Source organism: Urtica dioica, chromosome 9 (genome assembly GCF_054948205.1).
Source record: "Urtica dioica subsp. dioica isolate 48M chromosome 9, U.dioica_male_clone48M_v1_H2, whole genome shotgun sequence".
Taxonomy (NCBI): Eukaryota; Viridiplantae; Streptophyta; class Magnoliopsida; order Rosales; family Urticaceae; genus Urtica; species Urtica dioica.
The window spans coordinates 20,287,566-20,314,213 of NC_142764.1; the positions used below are offsets into that span (position 1 = coordinate 20,287,566).

Sequence of the window (26,648 nt, forward strand, 5' to 3'; positions counted from 1 at the left end):
ATCGCATTAATATATAAACAAAAAAAATAACATGACATATAGTATTTTTTTTATATATAAAATCAAGTGTTTCCATAAATTTTGAACTTTCACACTAATTATAAATGAATTTCGTTTTTATTTCTTTATTACTTTTTCTTTTATTTTTCTCCATCCAAACAATAAAATTAAAAAGTGGATACTAACGGCAATCCTATTACCAAGAAACGAAGAGCCAAGGGTTGTCCAACTCCAATAATATTTATTTATAATTCTTTCCTAAATTGATTTCCCCAAAAAAATAAATACAAGTTGCTATTTCTTCTCTCGTTGTTTGCTGTTCCTCGTTTCCACAGAAAATCTCACACCCTAAAGACAAGTCCACACACACCTGCCCTGCCTTCCCTCAGTCTCAGCTGTCTTTCTAGACCCCCCTAATCCAATTTCAATAAATTATTAAATTAATCATTATTTATTTCCATTCTCTCTCTCTCCAAACTCACGACCACGACTACGACCAACAGACGGAAAATTTTCTTTCTTTCTTTCTTTTTTCCCTTCTCTTCTCTTTCTTTTTTCACCCATTCATTTCACTGAGTTTTTTTTGGATTCTCCGATCGTTATGGAATCGCCGGAATATGGAACCAGGCTAGGGTTAGAAGAGGCGGAGGAGATAATCCTCCGGTGGGACTCAACGGCATCGGAGGAGGCCAGAGTGAAGATGATCTTCGACGGCGACCGCCACGAGGTCGATCTCTACCTCTCCGCCGTTGATCAAATCCAGCGTTCAATCTCCTCCGTCTCCGTGGACGGCGACTCCGACTCCGACCAGTCTAAAGTCAACTCCGCCATCCAGATCGCCATGGCTCGCCTTGAAGACGAGTTCCGCAACATCCTCCTCCTCCACACCGCTCCAATCGAGCCGGAATCTCTCTCCCCCGACGAAGATTCCTGCCCCATCAACGCAGTGGCGTCCTCCGCTGCGGCAGAGGACGACGAGGCAGAGGCTGATGAGATTTTCCGGCGCGGTGACTCCGGCGTGAGCTACCGATCGACGAGCAGCATCCGCGAGGTCGATCTGGTTCCGGCGGAGGCTGTGGCGGACCTCCGCTGCATCGCCGAGAGGATGATCTCCGCCGGATACCTCCGAGAGTGCGTTCAGGTTTACGGCGGGGTTAGGAAATCGGCGGTGGATTCGAGCTTCCGTCGACTGGGCGTTGAGAAGCTGAGCATCGGCGATGTGCAGCGAATGGAGTGGGAGCAACTAGAAACGAAGATCAGGCGGTGGATCCGAGCCGCTAGGGCTTCCGTGAGAGTCGTCTTCGCGAGCGAGAAGCGGCTCTGCGATCTGATCTTCGACGGAGTCGGAGCCGCCATAGACGACGCTTGCTTCATGGAGACAGTCAAAGGACCGGCGATCCAGCTCTTCAACTTCGCGGAGGCGATCAGCATCAGCCGCCGATCGCCGGAGAAGCTCTTCAAGATCCTCGACCTCCACGACGCTCTTCTCGACCTAATCCCCGACATCGACGCCGTGTTCGATTCGAAATCCTCGGAGTCAATCCGAGTCCAGGCGGCGGAGATTCTCTCCCGCCTCGCCGAGGCCGCTCGAGGAATCCTGTCGGAGTTCGAGAACGCCGTTCTCCGCGAGCCCTCGCGCGTGGCCGTCCCCGGCGGAACGATTCACCCTCTCACGAGGTACGTCATGAACTACATCAGCCTCATTTCCGACTACAAACAGACACTCAACGAGCTCATCGTCTCGCGCCCCTCCACCGGCTCCCGATACTCCGGCGACCCGACCACGCCGGACATGGATTTCGCCGAGCTTGAGGGCAAAACCCCCATCGCGCTCCACCTCATCTGGATCATCGTGATCCTCCAGTTCAACCTCGACGGCAAGTCCAAGCACTACAAGGACGCCTCTCTCGCCCACCTCTTCATGATGAACAACGTCCACTACATCGTCCAGAAGGTGAAAGGCTCGCCGGAGCTCCGAGAGATGATCGGGGACGACTATCTCCGCAAGCTCACCGGGAAGTTCCGCTCCTCCGCCACAAGCTACCAGAGAGCCACGTGGGTCAGGGTTCTGTACTGCCTCAGAGACGAGGGCTTGCACGTGAGTGGGAGCTTCTCGTCGGGGGTCTCGAAGAGCGCTCTCAGAGAGCGGTTCAAGTCCTTCAACGCCATGTTCGAGGAGGTTCACCGGACTCAGGCCACGTGGTATGTCCCGGACTCTCAGCTCAGGGAAGAGCTCAGGATCTCCATCTCGGAGAAGGTCGTCCCGGCTTACAGGTCCTTCCTCGGAAGGTTCCGGAACCACATCGAGAGCGGGAGACACCCCGAGAACTACATCAGATACTCTGTGGAGGATTTGGAGAACATGGTCTTGGATTTCTTCGAAGGAGTATCCGTGTCTCAGCACTTGAGAAGGAGGTCTCAGTAGTGAATCGAAAAACTGAAAGCGAATTTCTCTCTTTTTTTTTTCTTTCATTTTGAACATTAGAAAGCTAGGGAAAAAAAAAAACATTCTTTTGATTTTTTTGGAGTGCTCGGGTATACATCATGGAGCGCGGTTTTGGCCGTTCTAGGGAGGACTATTTATTGATCGAATTTCACTGCTTAGATCAACAAGCTCATTGACAAGATTCAAACTTCAAGAGAGATCAATTCCTGGACTGGCCAGCCGATAGTTCCCTTGGTGGTGACTCGGATACTTCTCTGCCACTGTAAGCACATCAGTCGTTGCGTTTTTCTGCTAGATTATGTTTCACTTGTTTATACTGGGAATTGTTTTGTTGTATCATTACATGTTTGTTTGTGTGCATTTATTATTGATATGGGGAATCAATGAGTTTCCATTAGCAGCTCGAAATGGATTTCTCATATATCATATGGTACGTGTTGGTCTTATATTTTATTATTTTTCATTAGAAATGTGATTAGACATTAATAAAGAAACAAGAAAAGTTTTGTCAATCACTGGGTTTTTTTTTTCCTCCACTTCCGTTTCTGCTTTGTTGGGGTTACAGGTAACAGAGACGGAAAGGTAAAGACTAAAGAGAGAATCAGTAAAGGATTCCAGTTGGAAAATAAAAGTGTCAATATAATCAATTTTGACTCTGGTTCATATGAGACCAGGGATTGTATATCCAGCTATAATACTATTTTTATATCTTTAGTCAAGTCAAGTCCAAATGGTGTAATATTGTTTGACAGTCAATTGGATAACACAAGTCACGATACAACCACCAACACATGTTAAGGAGGGTCTCGTGAGACGGCTTTGAATAGCTAATTTCATGAAATCATTTACTGAGTCTCTGTTTTCCCCAACCGTGAATTGGAAGTGTTTTTACACGGTCAACCTTTGACCTCGATCACCTAACCAACCTAAAGTCACTCGGTTGACTTTTTCAAGTTACACCATTCACGTGGAAGCTGGCTTAGAGTATGCCGTGATTAACTAACGTCATTGCTGAGTTGATCTCAAGTTTTTTTTTTTTTTTTTTTCGCTGACTAGCAAGAAAAAAAAGTGACGCGTGATAGAGTTCATTTATGTGATGTTGATTGAAGCCACATAAAGAAAAGGAATTATGCCATTCGAGACTTGCGTGAGTGACTTTTGAAATGATGACATATAATTTTTTAATGAGATATTTCAGTATTTGCGAAAATAACAATTTCTAAATTGGTCTCAAACCTTTCTATTCGTTGTTGATTCAGTCTTCAATCTTTACTGCTGAGATTCTTCTCAACCTTTCTACTTGGTGGCAATTTGGTTCGTCATCTTTATATATAGGGTTATATATGGTCATTTTACATAGCTATTTAACCAACTTTTAGTAAATATTTAGTAAATAACTATGTTCACGTATTTACACTCGTATAAGCACCGACTTCGTATATTTTTCATCCTATAAATTTGTTAATTATTTGTTATTTCTAAGAGCACTTAGATACAATATAAGCACCCTATATTTTTCATCCTGTAAATTTTCCATATATTGTGGAGAAAAATGTTGATGTTAAAATGAGAATATATACCAGAGAATAAATCAAAGTTACCATATATGCTATCAAAACTTTCAAATGAACAATAGATGTAGATTAGCATGAAACTTGTATTTTTAATTTTAAAAAATGTAACTTGTATCTGAAAAACATAGCTACGTCTATTCAGAGGATATTTTCAGTTGTTTTTAAGCAATCTATTACAACTAAGTTGACATAAAAAAAGTTATTGGAATTTAGGGAAATACAAAGTCACATTTATTCAGAATATGCTTTCGATTATATTAAAATCACCTTTATTTTTAACGGACATTATTAAATTCACCATTTATAGTAAATTTGACATTTAAAAAGTTATTCGAATTTAGAGAGACTGTTCTAATTATTGGTGATAATAATTTGCAGATAACAGAAGGAAAAAAAGTCCTGAAAAGCTGGTCAATTTTTTTTTTCTTCCTTTGAGCTAAAAAAATCATAAAACAATATGAAAAGAAATTGGAAAAAGAAACCAAACTACTAAAATAATAATGTAATCAGACACATTTTCTTTCCAACTCAAAGTGGAAAATTCAAACTTTTTTTTTACTAATAAATCTTTTTTGGTTGGATCGGATCCAAAGCTAAGCCTTAAAAATATCCACAATAGTCGTCGAGAAATTCAAACAACCATGAAGATTATTTTTTTCAATCCTGTAAGTAATCTTTTCAGCTTTCTCCACGATTAGTCAAACAGAACATACCTAGCTTCTTGGATCATTGTTATGACAAAGTAAAGACCATCTCTAATTTCCTTTCTATTAATTCAACAGACTACAATCTTGTCGTTTTAATTTTCTCCACATTTTCTGTTGTTTTATATACGTCTGCAAGTACTGTCATAGTCAAAGAGAAATAACATAGCTTAACTCATAAGAAAATAAGGACCGTGGAAATAGAATTAGCTCATATAAGATAAAATTATCTGTTGGGAAATATCGGAAATTACAGGACTTGTAATTCTCATAAGTCCAACACGCCAGGGTTTCAATACATTTCAATGGGACATGGAAGATGAAATAACTATGGTATGGTATCAATAAGAACTTCGGACAATAGTTCAATTCTTTCCTAAATAAAAATAAATTTGGGAGCATAACAAAGTACAAAAGTCCCACACAAGTCGAGCTAGAGCGAACCAGTAAACCATATTTGACCACAATTAAACTATTGAATTCAATATCCGAATCAACGAATAGCTATAAAAGACAAAAATACAGAAAAATTAACAAGATGTCATTGTTCTGCCGAGATTTTCCTTCCTCTCCTTGTGAGTATAAAGGGTCGCCCGTAACGAGACATTGCAGAGACTGGTTTAGGGGTTTCATTCTCTTTTGTCTTCTTCCAAATCCTCGTCCGACAGCCCATCCTCGAGTGACTTAGTCTCCGGTGCAGTTCGAACATCTTTGGTAGGGTTTAACGAGGGTTTTATCAGCGATAAGTTTGTATCGTCTCTGTCAAACTCTTCGCTTCCGTCGTCGGAGTATGCGTACCTACCGAAACAACAATCAAATAAATCATCAAATGTTAACGTTAAAAAATACGAAAAAAAAAACAAGTTTTTCAAGAATCTGGTTCAGTTATTAATTTTTTTTACCTCATTGAAGTTTGGGACGGTGCCCAGAGAGCACATATGACACATAGGAGAGAGAAAGACAGGACTTGCCAGAACGCCGGGATGATCCAAGCACTTTGCCACTGCTCGTTGTAGATATCGTTCGATTTGAAATACAGCTGCAATTACAAACAAAAAAAAAAAAATCATCAGACATAATTACTAATTTACTATAAAACAAAGCTTATAGCAGAATTACAAACTTAGACTCACTTTCCTTATCAAGTTTATAAGCACTACACAGCTTGTGTAACTAATACTCTTTATTTAAAAATAAAATAAAAAAAAGAGAGGATAATTTCTTCATATATTACCTCGTAGCATATCCAACCAACTGACACAATGACAGCGACGGCCAGCGCGTTCGTGAACTTCCTGTAAATATCGAGCTTCACCAACATTCGCCTCGCCTGTCACACACACACAAACCAAGATTCAAAAACCGCAACGCAAGATTCAAAAACCGCGATTCATTCAAATTCAAGTTACCTGAAGCTTGTTCAGAGTCGCGGAGAGCGACGAGAAGATCCAGAGTATGAAGAACGCGTCCAACAAGGCCACGGGTAGGACCAGAAACAGCCTGGCCTTTCCGGCGAGGTCGCTGACGGCCCCGACGTTCTCAACGATCTCGAGAACCTCGGTGGCGGCGAAGAACGTGGCTCCGAGCATGACGACCTTGGACGTGATCCCGCCGAGAGTTGGCCTCACGACGCCGAAGCCCATGGATACGGTGAGGATGACGAGGCGGGCCACGGTGCGCTTCACGGCCCCGAAGCTCACGGCCCAGACCGTGATCCCCGTGGGCCTGACACCTGTCTCGTTGAACTCGGCGTAATCGAAGTACCAGAGTGACATCTCCAACATCCCGAGCGTGATCACCGCCGTGACACAGTTCTGCAGAGGCAAAACCTCTCTCCAGAACCTCGCGTACTGCGAGAACCAGAAGAGACCGAGGAGAACGAACGCGAGCGACATAAAGCCGTAGAATTTCATCAGCGGAGCCATTCTTCCCGGGAGATACCCGCTCGGGTTCTTCCACACTGTGAAACCCTCGGCGGCCGCGGAGCCTCCGAGCCGGGCGTCGCAGTGGATGAAGTAGAGGTTGTACATTCCGGTCCTGGTGATCTCGATGGTCTTCGCGGGGAGACTCGCGGTCTCTTCGTCGAGCTCGAAATGGGCGCCGAAGAGCTTTGGCCAGCCCGGGTTCGAGGCCGAGGGTCGGTGGATTACTTCGCCTTCTTTGCAGGAGCCGTGTTTGGCGAGATCGGCGGTGCAACACACGGCTCTCTGGCCACCGTAAGCCGATCCTCCGATCGTCTCTCTGTCCTCGACCTCGAACACTACCGCGTGGATTACGCCCGAGCTGAAATTGGCTAGCTCTTTGGGTCTGCGAAATTTGACCCTTTCGAAGCTGGTTTCGGATCATATAACTCCCAATTAGCACAATTGCAAACAAATATCACTGATTTTAATGTCAAATGAAGAGCACACCACATGATAGGTAAATTCACTACAAATAGGTTACAATGCCAAAAGAGAAATTGACAAAATCAAGCTAAACTTAGACAAATTCAAGCCAAATGACGCATATATATACGAGCATAGAGATTCCAAAATTCTAGATAGAGGGATTTGAGGGGTTACCGAATGAAGGAGCCTCCTTTAGGGGAGAGAGGAGTGTTTTCGTCGGTGCTTCCGGGGGCAGAAGAGTAAATTCCCTCGCTGCCTCCGTGAACAACGAAGGCGTTTCCTCTGGCGGCGAATTTCTCGGCGGCGTAGTCGTGGACCGAGGCTTCGACGACGAGGACGAAGAGGAAGCCCAGAGCGAAAAAAAACGACAATGCCGAGACCCGAGACATTGAGCCCCAAACGACAACGCAGTTCGCGATTCAAGATCTGTACGAGGAACAAGAGCGAATTGACGAAAGAAGGATCCGATCTTGAATCTTCTTTCTCTCCACTGTGTCACTCGGCTACTATCTCTCTCTCTCTCTGTAATGAAATCAAAGACGAACGATGTGAGGATTTTTCTTTTCTTGGTACTCGTGTGTGAGCAAGTCCTGCGAGTAGTTCGTGTGCGAATCGAATCTCAGCCGTTGGATGACTTGACTCTTAGATTTGACTGTGGCTGCATGGTGTTGATGTTATGTACGTCCATATGTTTCTGCCAAGCGTTGTCGGTGACGAAAAGAGCCTAGCTTTTTTGCGTGTCATGTAAATAGCACATGCTAAGAAAAATGCAAAAGTCTTCATATCTATTTTATTTGTTACCTAACAGTATGAATGACCATCCTAATGTGTGTTGCTATGTATTCAAAAACAAAAATAAAAAATGTGTGTTCATTTTTTGAAATTATAAAATAAAAAAACAAATAAAAAAAACTCGTGGTGTTACTTGAATGAGTTGAATCCTTGTTTTGTTTTTATTTGAAGTATTAAAACTGTCAGTGTCAGAGATTGAAATCCAAAATTATAAATATTTTAGCAATATGATTAATAATACAAAAAAAAATTGGTCTAGATTGTACGAAATACATTTTCTTGGATCCAACCGGAAGGTCAAAGCTAAGATTGTTTTTACCTTAATTATATTATTATTATTATTCAAAATAAAAGCTTCGGAAGATCTCAATTATCTTTGATATCTTATTCTGCTCGATAATTTCTCTCATATTGAGTGACTTTAAAGCAGTGTTATGTTGATACTCGTGTGTCTATGTTGTGTTCTTAAGAATCGTTCTTATTTTATAATAGAAGGATTATTGAATTGTTTTTTTTTTTTTTTGTTATTATTTAAAGAAAAAAACACGGGGCTTTGTTGCGAATAAACTTACATACGCAAGCGTACGTGTCGCTTGAAATATCGAGTGTCGAACCCATAAACTATATATTTTCACGATTTACAAAACTTGTAGCAAATCGATTTCAAGTAAACGTGATGAGGTTTTGAAACGATTATCAAAATTAAATTAAATAAAAACGCAAAAAATTTAAAACGAGTTTTTCAACAGAGAGAAAGTAAGGGTCATAATTTCACCGGAACACACTAGGTCGAGGGTTTCGGATTCGAACAACAAAATCTACTCATATGGATGCTAATCACACTCTATCAAAATTATTCACTAGCGCATCTCGAGTGCTCTAGCAAACCTATGCAATTGACCGATTGTTATCCAATCCGGCCTCTAATCCTATTAAAATAATTACATGAAATAAACACAAGAGCTCAAACGATTACACAATTGCCTAGCGTTTTCTACTAACCTAGGTCAACGATGAAGATATGAATAAAATCATGATTCTTTACTCTCTCTCGAGTAGCTAAACAATACTTAGAGAACAATTATATTGGTGATCAAGTACTAGAAAGCATTAAGCATAATTCATATCAAGTCATTCATAATAACAAAGTAAACAAGCATCATCTAATCCTAACGGTTAGATGTCGGCTACATCGCAACCCCATAAAAAACCTAGCCTCTAATGAAATTCATAATCATCAATAAACAAAGCATAATAATTGAAAGCAATAAAACAAAGATTGAAGGTACAAGAGAATTCATATTAAATAAACTTGATGTTCAACAAGGATTCAAAAGACTAAGAATAAATAAAAAGAAAGGAAGAAAGAAGAACAATTGTTATGAGTTCAAGAGACTCGTCGGAGATGTCGATTCCAATTAAGAAAGCTTTTTCTCTTCACAAGTTCTCCATAAAAATAGCCAATTAAAATAATAAAAACTAAAAATAAAGCAAAAAAAATATATTTTTAGGTTACAAAAGCTGAATATATAAGTTTAGGGTTTACTTTCGGAACCATCTGAGTCTTTAAATGAAATCCAACGACCCAGATTTGCTCAAAAACGGAAAATAAGTCGTCAGAATCAACGTCATTCACGCTGCGATGAGTTCCTACGTGTCGCGTCGACTTCTTCACGCGCCGCGATGAACCATGATATGTTCACTCCAACGTTGACTTTTCTAAAAAATGTGTCGTTTTGCTCCGTTTTTACTCTCATAACCTCTAGAATAGATCCAAGGTCCTCACGGTACTCGATTAAGCACTCAAAACCCAAAATTCACATGAAACGCTCGCGATAACCGTTGGATACACTTAAGAGCAAGTTAGATTCGAACAAATAAAATAAGTGATTTGTACGTGTAAAACGCACTCATCAGGCTTCCATTAAATATAGTGTATAATATTCTCGGAGAATAACATGCTATAGAGAATCTAACACTATGTGCTGATGATAGCTCATCTTGTGGATGCTTCGGACAAATGGAAGAACGAATAGCACATCAAACTTCGAGCACTCAAAAGGCTCTTTCAAAATACCCATAACGGTTGGTCGAAAGATCCGCTTTACCGAGATCCGATGATTATGGACAAAATGATTCTTCAGTCCGTATAGACCGAAATGAAACAAAAAAATCCAAATTGGGATTGGAGATGATGGCTAATTAATCTCCCATCAAAATTAAAACAAAAAATAAACAACTTGCAAAATAAAGTATCCACCAGCACCACAAAGATGAAAAATAAACCAAAACTAGAGTACAAACAATTGATAAATAAAATAAAGGTAAATCCCAACAACGAATCACCACAACTCTCAAATGAGACCTGCTGCTGGCGAGAGACATGTCGCACATATGTTTACAACGATTTCCACCTGGCCGCCTTCGAGGAGGTAACGACTTGGCACCGCCGTCCGCCTTTGACGAGCAACGACGCATCAGCGTTGTACATCAGTACACCATCGCAGATGTACCCGCTGCAGCTCCACCTATGGAGACAGTGGCGGATCCAGGTGGGAGGCTCAAGTGGCCTGCCACCCCCCCCCCCCCCCCCCCCCCAAACCAAAATTTTCGGGCTTAAAAATATATATATATATATATATATGTATATATATATATATATATATATATAACTGAATTTTGCCCCCCCCCCCCCTTTCCAAGTTCTGGATCCGCCACTGTATGGAGACCAACGCTATAGCCTTCTCATTGCTGACTTGCTCCGCGGATCCGCTGCCTCCGTTGCATATTTCCTGTCGATGTTTTTCTTCCCCGAAGCCAGATGCACGATTGCAAGTAGCCTAGACCACTACCTGCACCAGCTCAGGGGAACTGAAGTTGGTTTGCCGCGTTGATTTTTGAAAAAAAAAAAAAAACGAGAGAACGAGAGAACGAGAGAGGAGAGAGAGGGCCACGAGGTGATGAAGCTTAAATTTAATCAAACAAGAAGTTTGTATTTCAGTTTTATACACTTGTCGATGTAATTATATATAATAAAATAGAGTTGTATCGTCTTCGATTCAACTCTATTTTTACTTTATTATAGGGCAAAATGAAGCTCTAAGTACAGAGTTACACTGTTAACAAAACTCTATAACAGACTTAACAATTTATAATATTAAATTAATGTCATTAATTTCAAAACTATTATGATTTTTATATGTCCAGGTTAATTTTTATATATATATTACTAGTTTTTTTTTTTTTTTGAGAGAAAATTTATTAGCTAGTTTATGCAATATGATTTTGGGAAAATAACACATTTATACCCTGTGTTTTAGTGAAATGTCGAGTTTAACCCTCGGTTTTCAAAAATGTCGAGTTCATACCCTCTGTTTAACTAAAATGACGAAATTATACCCTCTGTTTAACTAAAATGACGAAATTATACACTGAAATAGACAACAGTGTCACGAATATTCTTTTTATTGATTTTTCATTGACATTGACTATAATATTTATATATAAACACCAATTATCTTTATTCATTCGCGCCATATATGTAATTTATTTAAAAACAAAAAAATAAACAACAGTCTCTTAATCGTGAAGAACACAGAAAGAGGCAAATGGGTAAACATCGATAGTTGATAGTCATCAAAATCGCATATTCGAACAGAGAATCCAGGATTTAGAGTTACAATTCGAACACTGAATGAAGTCATTTCTTAGAAAGTATGAGTTTTATTATTTAATTTCAATTTAAGGCTATTTTTATTTCAAAATTGAGAATTTGGAAGTTAGGGTGCTGATTTAGATTTGATTCGATTTTTCTTATATAAGAGTTAATATCAATGAAAGGGAGATTTGTGACGCTGTTATTCATTTCATGGTATAATTTCGTCATTTTAGTTAAACAGATGGTATAATTTCGTCATTTTAGTTAAACAGAGGGTATGATCTCGACATTTTTGAAAACCGAGGGTTAAACTTGACATTTCACTAAAACACATGGTATAAATGTGTTATTTTTCCTATGATTTTTTAATGTTAAAAATATAAAGTTGGACATAAAACACTATTTTGATTTGATAGAAAGTGTATAATATATTTTTGGGGTGGAAATAGCCTAGTAACTATCTAATAATTGTAATATATAGTTTCCAACCATTTTATTATTTACATATCACACACAGTTACCGAATGTTAAATTTATCTATTTTCTATTTGACTGATCATTTTTATGCAACTTTTCAAACAACAGCTCAAATGACCAGTTTGAATGGACATTTTAAAATGGAACGATTAAGATTTTCTGTCAAACATAGCCTTTGATTTTATTCATGAAAAATTATATACACAATTATAATTAAGTTATACAGTTGTGTATAGAGAATAAATTGTATGAATAAATCACCCCAAATTATTTTTTGTTCAGTCTAATTTTCTTTAAAATCAAGTTGGCTTAGTATTAAAAATGACAAATTTGTCATGTCATTAAAAAGATTTTTAAGTTGGGAAAATATTAACAGTATCACTTGTGTTTAATCGAAATACGCGATTTATCGTTTCCATTTTCAGAAATATCATAAATCTCCCCTCAATTTAATATAAATGACACATAACTTCTCTAAAACTATGTTATATCGCAAATACCAATTTTTTTTTTTTTACAACAAAAAAAAATAATAAACTTCTCAAAATGCCCTTACTAAAATAAATGTTTATTTACCATTTTACTATAAAAAAATTAAAAAACTCTCTTAATAAAAAAAAACCTTAACTTTTTGTAAAGAAATATTTTGATTTAATTTACACACACATATATATATATATATATATATATATAAAATAAAGAATTATTTTATTAAGAGAACTTTGGGGAGTTTATGATTTTCCCTTTTCAAGTTTTTCAGCGTCACGTGTAGTGCTTTTTTTTTAATTCACTTTACACTAGTTGGTTCTTTTATTGTCCTACTGAGCTGGGTTCATAATTGTCAAAGAGAAACGAGCACGAAGGCCTGAAATTTCTTATTGTTATGGAGTGGAAATTGAGGATCACCACAAGATTTTGTCTAATACTAACAGACAACAGTCTCACAATCATGGTCCAGTACAGCAATCTGTAGCTGCAGATTAGAGCGCATATAATCCATTGTACATTATTATGACATAATAAGCCCCTAATTAAGAGGGCTCAACTAAGGCCTATTATAGAAACTTGAAGGACTTGGAAACTCAAAAGATGGCATTCATTTAAATAAACATTACACAGAAATTTGAGAATGGTTTTTGTCAATGAAATAATAGTTTCAGAAGGGATAGATTTCCAACAGCTAACACTATACCCTTCATCTATCAAAAGAGAAGATGACAAATATGGAAGAGAAGAAAAGAAAAGCAAAAAGCCGCTATAATATTTGCGGACGAACCAACTGAGGAGATTTATTAGAAGCTCGTTCCTAATCCATATCGAGGAACTCCATTCTTTTTCTCATTGTGCCTTTGAGATCACTAGCTTCCCTTTCAGCTTTCTGTGCCTGCACAAATACAATCCGAATTATGAGGATCTCAGCGGTTCAAGAAGAAAACATGAACACTGGGATTTGAAAGCAAGACTAGCGAATAACAAATAAATAAAAAACATGACAATTGTGAAAGCTCCTGGAATAACATTTATATGGGAATTCCGATCACAGTGGAAAAACAATCAAATTCAAAAGAAATCAACATGGTAACTTCCTTATCAGAAAAGTCAAACAGCGGCGGCGATTCAAAACACATCAATCGGGAAAGTGATAAACTTTTATTCTAGTAAGGGAAAAAAATGTTTGGCCGTTATTACCCTTTTAATTTCTGCTGCGGAAACGTGAGTCATGTGCGGTGGGAGTTCTTCCCTCTCCAAGTCCTATGGGAATCATCATGAGAGAAATCAAAAAACCCTAATTAGCCGGCAATAACGTATTTTCAAATTCCAACTACGGCGATACACATATAGCTACAGAACATACCAGCTCGCCAATCAAAACAACATTCTCTCCACGGATCACATACAGACCTAAAAGGATGTCGCAGTACAGATCGCCAACGATGACTCTTTCGCATGCACCCTCGAGAACAGCATTCGCTGCATTTTTTTTACGAGATGAGATTTGTTTAGCCATTTGCTATGTATACACAATTTAAAGGCTAAAACCATTGGATAAGAGATTCGGTACCAAATTGATCGAATGAACGAAGTATTCCCATTAGCTTTCGGCCATCTCGGAGGAGCACAAGAAGCTTCTCTGCAGCAAATGTAACACCACAAAGCTCAGTCGGACCAAACTAATGAAGCAACTAATGGATTTCACATGTTAAAGATTACAATGGGATTGCACGGTTCAATTGGATGTATAAAAATACATCTGCGACAAGAATGGCATTACGAATCACCAACAGATACATCCTCATTGAGAAAACATACTACTTCCCCACATCAAATATAAGACCCAGACAGAATAAATAAATAAATAAATACAAATGAGAGATCCTTGTGGTAAGTTTTTGACTTCGGGTTACAAGTTAACGGATTTCACGACTACAAGCCTCCGAGTTAGGCAATGAAACCAATAACATATGCCCAATTTTACCTTTCTCCATGGATCGATTCTATCTCCAATATTTTTCATATCGAGTACAAGTATATCAAGCTAATAAAATAATCATTAGAAATGTATATTGCCAGACTCCAGAGTCTAGCTTTCATGTCAACGCCCAAGATTCAAGATTCACATATGAATCACTCTAAACTCGTTACCACTAATCTAAGGAATTCATTACCCACGAACTCTACAGCAACTGATAAATTAATAATTAATAATTAAAAAAAAAAAAAAAAAAAAAAAAAAAAAAAAAAAACTCATGTATGTAAAAAGGGTGGGCTAACTCAGACCCAAAACCTAGCTCAAGACTGGAGGATTGTCAAACACTTCTAAGGAGCACATAATATCTATCCTCAATCGTTATTCTCATAATGTAGGAAAATAGATCAGGCCTTTATAAGTTAATAGTGGATTATATAATACGTTTAAGAATTTAAGGAAGGAAAAAAAAAAACTTACTGTCAAGATAGCTAGCAAGAGAAGTAGAAAGATAGATATCTTCTGGCCCCGCCCAAGACATTTGAATCGACTGTTTCACACTTTCTCGGCACCGCAAAAACAACCGAAAAATTCAGTGCGAACCAAACAAATTGCATTGGCAGCTCAGAGTTCTCTCTGATTTTTTGCCACGCCCAAAAAAAAAAAAAGACTCCGACTTGAGAAAAGCCCTAGTTTTTCAGATCCAAGAAAGCTACGTCTCTGCTCGATTGAGGATTCGTTGTTTCTCTCTTCTTTTTTAGGGGATTCGAAGGAGTTCTGAAACAAATAAGCAGTCACTCAGATCCGACCGTCGGAGAAGAGTTTTCACGAGCGAATACGTTCGAGTGAATTTGGGAAAGTAATACTTACCGAGCGTATATGGTGGACGATCCTAGGGTTTAGAATTTGACATGTTGAGATGGAATTGGGATCGAAAGAGAGATGTCTAAAAGATTTTCGTTAGCTTCTTGTTTTGTTGTTGGACTTTGGTTATTATTTTAAGATTTTATTCAAGTCATTGTGTACGACACTGATGTTTGTTTTCCTACGAGAGTGCAACTAGTAGATTTGATGTCGTTTAGGAAGAAACATTCATACAAGATTCAAACAGGGAAAATAACACATTTATACCCTGTGTTTTAGTGAAATGTCGAGTTTAACCCTCGGTTTTCAAAAATGTCGAGTTCATACCCTCAGTTTAACTAAAATGACGAAATTATACCCTCTGTTTAACTAAAATGACGAAATTATACCATGAAATAGACAACAGTGTCACAAATATTCTTTTTATTGACTTTTCATTGACGTTGACTATAATATTTATAATATAAACACCAATTATCTTTATTCATTCGCGCCATATATGTAATTTATTTAAAAACTAAAAAATAAACAACAGTCTCTTAATCGTGAAGAACACAGAAATAAGCAAAGGGGTAAACATCGATAATTGATAGTCATCAAAATCGCATGTTCGAACAGAGAATCCAAGATTTAGAGTTATAATTCGAACACGGAATGAAGTCATTTCTTAGGCGGTATGAGTTTTATTATTTAATTTCAATTTAAGGCTATTTTTATTTCAAAATTGAGAATTTGGAAATTAGGGTACTGATTTAGATTTGATTCGGTTTTTCTTATATAAGAGTTAATATCAATGAAAGGGAGATTTGTGACGCTGTTATTCATTTCAGGGTATAATTTTGTCATTTTAGTTAAACAGAGGGTATGAACTCGACATTTTTGAAAACTGAGGGTTAAACTCGACATTTCACTAAAACACAGGGTATAAATGTGTTATTTTCCCATTCAAACACTTGATTTTCAGTTCAGAAATTTTATTTTCTTGACCAAAAAATTCGCAAAATATTAGGATTGAACTTGTTATTTACACTCCTCCTAGACTTTTGACCCATACAGAAACACAAATACTCCTTAAACCATTTAAATCCGTGATCATCATTACAAATAATCGCAAACCATCACAAATACTTGCAACAAATTGCAAAGAATAAAAAATCATTGAAATTATTAGCACCAAAATAAGATTTTTAGTGCAATTATAGGCTCATTCATTTATGTGCTCCCGCCATGACTTTAAATATGATTTTTAGTTATTATTTCTTATAAGAAAATAAAAAATACATAAATTTGGTGTTTAAATGAAATGTTCGTAATATTTAAATGACGTGCCTTGATCGTGACTAGAATATTGAAGACTCATTATGTTGTTTATGTGGTGTCTTCGTCTTCTCCAAGTATTTAAACTCATCAGTGGTTTGCAGACTATCTGCAATTGTTGAAATTGCGACCTACAATCGTTTAGGGTATACAAGAAGAAGAGTTATGATGCCTTAAGGTTATAAATTATTGGGAGAGCTACACAAATACTATATTTGAAGATGAATAAAAATATATCTAAAACATATCTCATCTTTTCAAATATTTTAGAGAAAATGGGCAAAAAAACTCAATGTTTACGAGTTGTAACACTTAAATACCCATTCAATTTTTTGAGAAAATTACACAATGTCAAGATTTTGTTCCACTATTACAACCTCTGCAGTTAAATTGGATGGTTATATGCATGTCGTCATCTCATATTTTTGACAAAATTTCAAAAATAAATAAATAAATTTAATTAGGTTTAATTTCAAAACCTAATTTTAATTCAATTAGGTCATATTATTTTTTAAAATGATTAGGCTATTGATACAACATCACCATCATATAAATTATTGTTTCCCCATCACAGATCAGTTGATTCATAAATTTTTTTTACCCAATACATTTGAAAAAATAATATAAATCAAAGGCACAACTCCCGAAAATGAATAATTGTATCTAATTAGCAAATAAACATCAATTGCTTATTAGACCATCCATACGCCATCTCTATTTTACATATTTATATCAGTGAACAGTATTTTTTATCTGCACTTCATCTTTATTTTACATCTTCTTCAAAGAATATTCTAAGTATATCATCTCCCACTATAATTTTTTATAATTGAGTTTTAACCCATTATTGTTTTTATATATTACAAATTTTACCAACACCATTAATTTTGTTCATATTAGTCCAAATACATAGATATTATTAATAATATATCCAAAAATAAAATAAAAAATTATTCATTAATTGCACAAATATGACAATATATTAATTGAAAATAGAGTACATAAATTAAAATATTACATTTCATAATAAAATAAAATAAAAACACACCACAACATAAGTAAATGCATTACATTAATAAAAATAAATAAAACACACCACAAGATATTAATTGATTAACAAATACATAAATATAGACTTAAGAATTTGAATATCTCTCCCACAGATAGTCTATTAATGCATTACGTAGAGCAGAATGTGCATCTTTGTCTTTGATTTGTCTGTATCTACTCATAAATTGTTGAAACCGAACATCTTCATCAACCACAATTTCAACTTCTGGAGGCGGTGCAGTCACTTCTTCGATTAGAGCACTTAAATCACGCTCGTCTTCCATTATCATATTATGCAAAATGATGCATGTTGTCATTATGTCATGCAATATTTCTTTGCGCCAAAAACGTATCGGTCCTGCAATAATAGCAAACCGCGATTGAAGAACTCCAAATGCACGCTCAACGTCTTTTCTACATGCCTCTTGTTGCGTGGCGAAATATTTTTTCTTATGACATTGCGGGTGCCGAATAGTTTGCACAATAGTTGAACATTTTGGATAAATTGCCATCCGCTAAATAATAACCCATGTTATACTATTTTCCTTGGATCACATAATTAGCGGGATGAGCAATACCTTGAGTAAGATTAGAAAAGAGTCGAGATGATTATAGCACGTTGATGTCGTTATTGCTACCCGGGATTCCAAAATATGTATGCCATATCCATAAATCATAGTCGGCTACGGCTTCAAAAATAATAGTTGGTGCTCCACTACGCCCAGAGTATTGTCCCGCCCAAGAGGTTGGACAATTCTTCCAACGTCAATGCATACAGTCTAGACTTCCTAATATTCCTGGAAAGCCTCGTTGCTCCCCAACATATAGCAATCTTGCAATATCATTGACATTAGGCTCTCGTAAGTATCTTTTTGCAAAAATCTCGATAACAACTCGACAAAATCTTCTCAAGCACTCCAGTGCCGTTGTCTCGCCAATTTTAACGTACTCATCAGTTTTTATTTATGTCTTGATCTTTTTTTTTTCTATGTATTATTGTGACTTAAGTTTTTTAATTATATAATTTTTAAATGTCTTGATCTTTTTTAATTGTCTATGTAAAATATTGTGATTTCCATTGTAGTAATTTTATTTTCTTTTTTCAAGTATGAGTTGTTTTTTAATTAATAATTTTTAGAATACACTAATTTACAAATAAATACATAATACATATAAGTATTAAATTGTAGTTATAAATTAATTTTGGGCTAATAATATAATTTTTAAAAGTTTTGGGTAAATATAGAGATGGAATAGTGAATCTCTATATTCGGAGATACACTACTGCATTAATCTCAATAAATGAAGAATGGAGATATATTTGAAGATGCATTGCATCTCTATCTCTATCTCTATCTCTATCTTCATAATAAAGATGCATTGTGGATGGTCTTAGCCCAAAAACAAATAACCAAAGCTTTCCATAGAATTCAGGCAAAGTGGGGAATGTGCATATTCCGAACAATCTGTCAATTTCGTGCAAAATATGGGTGTTCAAAATCTGGGAGCTCAGACTCAACTCGCCCCTCCACTACATCGCTAATTCCTTCAACTCTTTCTCGTCGACAAGGTTTCGATGGCGGTGGGATTAAATTACGGGCAACACAAAGGATCCTCGGCAAAGGGGTTCGCCGTGGCAAGGCCATGGGCGGAAGAATAACACGAGCCTTTTCCAGCACGTTAGCGCTGTAAAGGAAGAACTTGAGCTACGAATCACCGTCGACAATGACGCCGATGAACCCAAGGTCGGTGGGCTGACCTCCACCTTGGGGATGGAACATCGTCCGATCCAATATCACCGTGGTTCGTTCGCCGTCGCACTTCAAGGCAAGGAAAAGCTTCAGATGAGTTTTTACACTGTAAACAAGCTCGGAGAGAGAGAGAGAGAGAGAGAGAGAGAGAGAGAGAGAGAGAGAGAGAGAGAGAGAGAGAGAGATTTTAAAAAATACAATTGAAATTAATTATTTATTATTATAATTTTGTCAAAATTATGAGATGCTGACATGTGTATCACCATCCAATTTAACTGCAAAAATTGTAACGGAGGAACAAAATTTTAACATTGAGTATTTTTTCACAATTTTTAAAGAATGAGTACTTGTTGCAGCCCGTAAAAATTATGTCTTTTTGTCATCATTTTCTCTATAATTTAAAAAAAAAAAAAAGGATTAGAGCATTATGCCCTTATTTTAAAATGAATATTTAAACAGACAATAAAAAAAACTTAATAAGATTGTTACCACTAACTTTGTTTACGGCTTAAAATTTGATTTAGAAGAAAAAAAACTTGTTTACCCTTTGAAACAAATATTTGTGAAAGGATTTGAAATAGCAGTTATTTTTTAACTATTACACTTAAAAACTGTTATTTCTGTAATTTTCCCGGCCCATCTAGTGCTGACGAACCCAGATAGGTTTGGGCCAGCGGCCAGGCCAGTAAAGAACTTCACAATCCTCTACGTTTAGATTGCACGACGGTCTTCTTTCTAATCGTTGAACAATGTTAGCTTACACGAAGAAGGAGGAAAGGGAATTAATATTCGTCGTACCGGCGAAAAAATAAATGATAATCACGGAGGTTTGTTTTAAGTGCCGGAGATAGTTGTTTGTCGTGTATTCTATATAGTAATCTTTAAATACATAAATTATAACCACAAATCGATTACACGAAATCTTTTTATTATATATATTTGATAGCTCACATGATTCACTGTTAAATTATTAGGCAAAAATGCTTGTACTACAAAAATTTATATATATATATATATATATATCTTCCAGAAACATAGCATTAAGCCAAAAAAAAAAGGTGAAAGAAAAAATATTATTGTACATTACTATTTAAGCATGTGTATTTAGCTCATAACAGAAAAAATATTAAACAATATTTCCAAAACATGTAACACGAATTGCAACGTGACGTTCACATATGCAAACCATGAAAAAAAGAGGTATATAAGCCAAACACACAGAGAGACCGTATTTTCCTTGCGTCCCTTTGTGACGATCCTCTCTGAAGCCTTTACTTTCGGTTCTTGACGAATGTTTTGAGCCAATAATGCGTCCAAATGTCAAATAATTATTATATTGGGTAATTCCAAGTGTTTTTATGACCTTTGATCGTGGATAATTCAAAATTGATTTCCTGAGACTTTATAATTGACTCTGCAAAACAAGATTCAATAGAGACATGTTAATAACTTAATATGCATGGTTTTCTTGAACACTAAAATAATAAATTAGAATGGAATTGTATATATCTCGTTACCTTATGGTAAAAAGATGTATATCTGCCTTTAAGAGAAGGCGAAAGACTTAAATCTCCAAAACAATATCTGCAATAAAACAGAAGTGTTACTTGTTTTCTAAATCAGAATCATATGAGGATAATTGTGCAATAAATCAATTATATTCGAAGTACTACTATTATTTAATATTATATTGAAGCACTTACATTCAGAATCTGTCTTGACCCATTTGCTTCCAACATGATCAGTGGTAATTCTGTCCCTTGTCTGATCATTGTTGTCTTGGTCTTCTTTTTTCTTTGATGTGGTTTTTTCTTCCAAAAATTTCTTGGATGCCCGGCACGAATTTTGCGGAGAGAGTTTCTTGTGAAGCATTGTTCTCAATAGCTATTATAAAACAAAAATACAACGATATTTTAGTATGAATTTTAATTACCATAATATATATGCTAAAAATAATAAATTTATCATCGAGTTAAGTCAAGTGCATTAGTTAAAATGTTCAATCTTAAATATATATTAATAAATAATCAAAGTTATGTAACTATATGACATGTAAAAAATATTTTATAATTAAAAAAAAATAATTTCTTTCATACTTTCTTTAAATCTGACAAAAAACTAAAATACCATAAATATGCCATATATAGATATTTGTCACATGTTGGTGAGGTTATCATGGAAATTAAAAAAAATAACAAATAAATAAGAATACATTTGAATTAAGTTATAATTGGACAACACAAAATTATATATAATATTAAAAAAAATACGAGTAAAAATTGAAAATTATTATTTCCCACAAATGTTAATTAGAAAAGAATGAATGAAAGTACCTTCTCCATTCTTGTCTCCTGAAGAGAGTCTCGAAAACTCGGGGCAGGGACGAATCCACCCCGACAAACAAACATCTTCTTGAAAAGAAAAGAGACCGATTTTTTTCCGATTGACATCTTGTTCCGGCTATTCTCGGCGGAGATAGCCTCCTTGCATTTTCCAATTATGATGCTTATGGTCTTGTCAATGATGTCATCTTCTTCTCTATAATCTTCCGAATCGCTCCTCGCGAGAACGTTGCTGATCCTTCGGTCGACCTCGAGGCTCGAAGGGCAGTTCAAGAATCTGTCGAGTGGAAGGTCCGCGATCTCCTTGTTCGATTTGTTTCGGGACAAGAGTTTCTTGAGCTCCCTTTGGAGCTTCCCGACTTCTTCGGGGGTGATGATATCAAGAATTTCGTCTTCACGTTCTTCTTCGCGACACGTCGACGGGTTTTCTTCGATTTTGGTAGCGTGGCTCTCGGTGATACCCTTGACATCGTCGTTTCCGAACGTTCCGATCGATAGCAGTCCTTGTGGCCAGTCATTGAATTCTTCGCGAGCCTCTTGCTTTTTCGTGTAGCCTATTGACAATAATAATAATCTTTAGATTATTTTATGAAAAAAATATTATTTATATCTATGATTAAGAAAAAATGCATGCAATGTGAAGCTCAGTTTTTGTGCATGCAAATGTTATGGATCCAATTTCTTATTGAAGTTATACATAAGTAGTACTGAATTATCTAAAACCTTAAAAATAAAAAGCTTGGGATCGGAGCATATTTATGGAACTCTTTTTTCTCGTTAATTCATGTACTTATATGTTCCCCTTGTTATTATTTCGTACGTTATAGTAATAGTATTTTTTTTCTTTTCAAAATCTTAATTTACTAAAGAAAACGTACATATATATTACACAAGTTAATTTATAAAAATACATACACTTGAGAGGTTCATTAATATACGTTTTAATGACACGTCGAAATAATAAGAAGGGGAACATATAAATCTTATTTACAAGAACAGTGATAAATAAAAGGTTCATTTATAAAACATACATACACTTGAGAGGGATAGAGAAAAGAAGAAAGGCTTACTTGATCTCTTGTTGTCTTGTTTTCCATTAAGCTTATTTTGCACCCAACCAAACAGCTATAAAGAAAAGACAATAAGCCATAGCTAATTAAAGCCAAACCAAATTATAATGATAAAGATTGATCTTATAATCGCTTCACAACATATAATTAGAAAACATAAGTATAATTAAGACTTACCCTCATTTCCTTTTCAGAGGCAACAAAGGAAAAAGTAATCGGTTAAGATGATGGGGTATAAGGGTTGAAGAAGATTTAATCCAAAAACAAAGGTCTTCAAAGGATCACATAAATAACCAAAGACAGGCTTTGGAAGTATTTATTTCTGTGGGCGAGCTACGAAATTTCAGGGCAAAGCTGATCAAGATTTAATATTCCCTACGTCTCAAAGCTTCAAGTTCCCAAAACGAGTTTTTTTTTTTCTTCCTTTCTCTCTTTTGTTTTTGGTTTGGTTAACCTTCTCTCTTCCCCACCTTAATTTATATATATCTCTGTATCTAGCCCTATATTGAGCCTCTTTTTACTTCATTATTTATAATTATATATTATGCCCCACTAGCAAGAAAACATAAATTCTCGAGTTTAAGTTCGCACATGAATAAGACTAAGGTTAATTGGCTTAAAAATATTGATTAGTTCTGGAACATACGTCCGTACGCAAAAATGTGTTCGTGTCACTATGCTGTTCATTACATTATATAATAGATATTATGATTAGCAGTTAGTACAGATCTTAAGGCATTTTAAAATCACTTTTTAACAGTGACACGTCGTTGCAAAGGGAGTTTCAAATTTTACTAGTGGTTTAGCATATAGTTACGTAGTTTAAGTAGTACTATTCACTTTAGAGACTAACCATGGACTTAATTACACGTGTCGTGTCCTCTAAATACCATATTTATGAACTAACTTCGGATGATTATTAATTTGTTATATGATCACATACAATTATATATGAGTTTTTTTTTTATAATTTTTTTTTATAATCACATTAGCGATTTTGAGATATGAGTGTGTTGGAGTTAGTGACAAGCTTGATATACGTATAATATATATTATCTTTTTGCTTAACGAGAGACATGAGCACTTTTTTAACTTATAAAAAATAGCTTGAAAGATAATGTAATTTACCTGCAAATGGACTAAATGATTTAAGTTATTAATTTCTGGGAATTGGGAGACTGATGGGTTGGCTATAGTAAAGTTGAAAAATAAAAATTAATTAACATCTCTCTCTCTCTCCCTCTCTCTCTCTTTCACACACACACACACACACACACACACGCACACACACACACACACACACACACACACACACTAATATAATATAATATAGAGAGAGGTATGGGGTGATATTGTGAGAGCAGTTTAGGAAGGCCATGCAAATTCCCGTGGGAATGTCTCATAATTTTGGGACCAGCCGACTTACATTCTCACCTTCACCTGCTCCCATTTCTATCATAAGTCTAAAAGTTATGGCGTCTATCGTGTCGTTATTAGGAGCATTGATAATAAATCAGTTTTTAAATATAAGCTCGTGCGATATATCTCATATCGTCCTGGAATTAATACTCTTTTTTTATTTTTTCTTTTTTTTACTATTATTATCTTGTAGTGTGGTCCAGTATATATACAGCTCTGTGTTCAAATTTAATAATGATCGAAATATTATAGGTCAAAAAAATTCAACAATATAATCATCTTCTGTTTGGAGACCATTCAACGTCGTTTTTGGAATCTTAATATTGCATGACTGTTGTTGACATGCACGAGGGTTTTAACTTGAATGAACTTAAAAAGCTTTTATAATTTATGGGGTAGTTTTAGTTACATGTTAGAACTTAAATTTTTTGGTTTTCGCGTTACATATCTCTGATATCCCTTGAACATGCGCTTAGAAAACTTGAGTGTTTCCATCCAAAAGATATAGAAATCGAAAAACCGATGAGTAATGCAAAAATTAAAGTCCGAATAGGTGAATGTCGAAACTCGAAATAACGAAGTTAAAGGCTGATCGGTAATTATCTAACAAATTTTGGGACCACTATAAAACCAAAATAACGTGTGTGTAAACGAGAGAATGAACGTGGACAACGTTGAGGAGAGAGAAAGTGACTGATTGAATTGTTATTGACGTGACTTTATTAGTTCTGTTACAACTATGTTTATATCAGCCTAATCAAGCCCGTCTTTGCCCTCAGTTATAAACTAACTCTATTAGTCTAGCTAACTAACATCAACCGTGTCCACGACTAAAGTTAATAGTGTGCATATAAGCGCTAATTTATGTATCATAACTGTAGATAACTAATGACTTTATATATCTTATTAGACTCATAAAATTTATCTTAATTAGTTTTCGATCTGTTTTCAACATTTCAACGTGAAATTCTTAGCTTTATGTTACGTATTTCTACCCAAGATGTTGCTTTTTAGAAGGAAAAAAATCTATTACGACTAAGAAAACAGGTAAGCGTTTTTATATTTTTTTTTTCTTTTTTAGTTCTAGAACTCTCTCCTTAAAAGGTTTTTTAAGTAGTAAAAAGAAAGTAAGATTTGGTATTATTTCTCGAGAGATCGTCAAAGTTTAATATATTTAAAATGCGGCCTTAGAAAACCCTGAAAAGACACGATACAGTGAAATACCCTATATCTTATTGAAATCTGGGCAAAAAAAAAATATATCGCTCAACAAAGTTTAGAGTGTTTCAACAAGCAACAACATAATATGGAGTATCGACCAATAAATTCACAAAAGGATTTATCAAATTTGCTTCACGTGGTTCACCATGTTAAACTTTCTAATAATCCATAACATATACATATCATAAAATTGATGATTATATGTGTGATGTTCGGAAAAAATTTCACAAGAAAGCTTGGTTAAAATTAATAATACGATGATGTACGGTCATAAAAAAATTAGAAAAAAGAATAATGGGTCTCTCTCTCCAATATTTTAGTATCTCTCTCCAATATATAAGTATTTTTCTTGCAAGCCTTTTAGGACTTGAGGTGAGTAGCCAACGGCCTATATAGAAGAGGTGGCCTTTGTTTGAGACGGGTCACGTTTCGCGGCTTTTGAATGAAAGTGAGGGGTGAAAGTGATCGCCGAGATGTGGATCCTAGTGGCTAGTTGTCGCTTTATTATGTTAATCCCGACCATTTGCTTTGTTTTGATCTCGTATTATCTTTTAGTTGTTGCTTTTTAAATCCTCTTTTACATGGACTTACTAATTCAAAAAAACTCATAAGCTGCTCAAGACCAACTATTAGGAGTGCTACGCAGAACCATCGCTTTTTCAAGCTTTCACTTTTTTTCTTGTTGAATCAGGTATAGTTCATCAGATTTCTTGTCCACATGTGCATGAGCAAAATGGTCTTGCAGAAATGAAGCATAAACACATTGTGGAAGCAGTTCTTTCTCTACTTGCTCATACTTCCTTGCCCTTCAAGTTCTGGGAGGAAGCCATAAGAAATTATGTGTTCATTATAAACAGATTGTCCACACCAGTGCTTGGTAGCAAAATCCATCTTCATGTGCTTTTCAACAAAAATCATGTGTTTGAAAGTCTGAAGACTTTTGGATTTTTGTGTTATCCTTATCTAAGATCTTATAATAGACACAAGTTTGATTTCAAATCTCAACCTTGTAGTTTTCTTGGGTAAAACTTGTGTCACAAAGGGTACAAATGCATGGCAAAATATGGTAGGGTTTATATTGCCAGAAATGTGATTTTTGATGAGTC

General features: G+C 35.9%; 4 protein-coding genes across 4 annotated transcripts; 1 reads left to right on the forward strand and 3 right to left on the reverse strand.

The window, feature by feature from the left end:
- Positions 1–263: 263 nt before the first annotated feature.
- On the forward strand, positions 264–2,958 carry EXO70D3 (exocyst subunit exo70 family protein D3). Its single transcript, XM_089626309.1, has one exon. The coding sequence runs from the start codon at positions 602–604 to the stop codon at positions 2,423–2,425; it is 1,824 nt and encodes a 607-aa protein (XP_089482435.1). The 5' UTR covers positions 264–601; the 3' UTR covers positions 2,426–2,958.
- Positions 2,959–4,914: 1,956 nt separating this feature from the next.
- On the reverse strand, positions 4,915–7,831 carry LOC149385645 (Lung seven transmembrane receptor family protein). The gene is made up of 5 exons (XM_089626039.1): positions 7,289–7,831; positions 6,134–7,055; positions 5,959–6,054; positions 5,627–5,763; positions 4,915–5,522 (listed from the first exon to the last, which is right to left on the reverse strand). The coding sequence occupies exons 1-5, from the start codon at positions 7,501–7,503 to the stop codon at positions 5,354–5,356; spliced, it is 1,539 nt and encodes a 512-aa protein (XP_089482165.1). The 5' UTR covers positions 7,504–7,831; the 3' UTR covers positions 4,915–5,353.
- A 5,281-nt stretch (positions 7,832–13,112) lies between these two features.
- LSM1B (Small nuclear ribonucleoprotein family protein) lies at positions 13,113–15,513 on the reverse strand. Its single transcript, XM_089624872.1, has 6 exons — positions 15,379–15,513; positions 14,989–15,285; positions 14,104–14,172; positions 13,897–14,012; positions 13,731–13,793; positions 13,113–13,425 (listed from the first exon to the last, which is right to left on the reverse strand). Exons 2-6 carry the CDS (start codon positions 15,047–15,049, stop codon positions 13,348–13,350), a joined length of 387 nt encoding a protein of 128 aa, XP_089480998.1. The 5' UTR covers positions 15,050–15,285; positions 15,379–15,513; the 3' UTR covers positions 13,113–13,347.
- Positions 15,514–20,549: 5,036 nt separating this feature from the next.
- LOC149385647 (protein DEEPER ROOTING 1-like) lies at positions 20,550–23,183 on the reverse strand. Its single transcript, XM_089626951.1, has 6 exons — positions 23,080–23,183; positions 22,903–22,957; positions 21,824–22,386; positions 21,194–21,374; positions 21,008–21,074; positions 20,550–20,904 (listed from the first exon to the last, which is right to left on the reverse strand). Exons 1-5 carry the CDS (start codon positions 23,083–23,085, stop codon positions 21,055–21,057), a joined length of 825 nt encoding a protein of 274 aa, XP_089483077.1. The 5' UTR covers positions 23,086–23,183; the 3' UTR covers positions 20,550–20,904; positions 21,008–21,054.
- Between the last annotated feature and the right edge of the window lie 3,465 nt (positions 23,184–26,648).

Bases quoted from the DNA above. Each gene is read 5' to 3' on its own strand.
- EXO70D3 (XM_089626309.1), top strand. From the start codon at position 602: ATGGAATCGCCGGAATATGGAACCAGGCTAGGGTTAGAAGAGGCGGAG.
- LOC149385645 (XM_089626039.1), bottom strand. From the start codon at position 7,503: ATGTCTCGGGTCTCGGCATTGTCGTTTTTTTTCGCTCTGGGCTTCCTC. The intron at 7,056-7,288 runs GTAACCCCTCAA...ATCCGAAACCAG, and splicing joins AAAGGAGGCTCCTTCATTCG to CTTCGAAAGGGTCAAATTTC. The intron at 6,055-6,133 runs GTAACTTGAATT...TGTGTGTGACAG, and splicing joins CGACTCTGAACAAGCTTCAG to GCGAGGCGAATGTTGGTGAA.
- LSM1B (XM_089624872.1), bottom strand. From the start codon at position 15,049: ATGTCTTGGGCGGGGCCAGAAGATATCTATCTTTCTACTTCTCTTGCT. The intron at 14,013-14,103 runs GTACCGAATCTC...AAAAAAATGCAG, and splicing joins TCGTTCATTCGATCAATTTG to CGAATGCTGTTCTCGAGGGT. The intron at 13,426-13,730 runs GTAATAACGGCC...GTATTTGTGCAG, and splicing joins CCGCAGCAGAAATTAAAAGG to GCACAGAAAGCTGAAAGGGA.
- LOC149385647 (XM_089626951.1), bottom strand. The intron at 22,387-22,902 runs GTAAGCCTTTCT...TATTGTCAATAG, and splicing joins ACAAGACAACAAGAGATCAA to GCTACACGAAAAAGCAAGAG. The intron at 21,075-21,193 runs GTAAGTGCTTCA...GTTTTATTGCAG, and splicing joins GGTCAAGACAGATTCTGAAT to ATATTGTTTTGGAGATTTAA.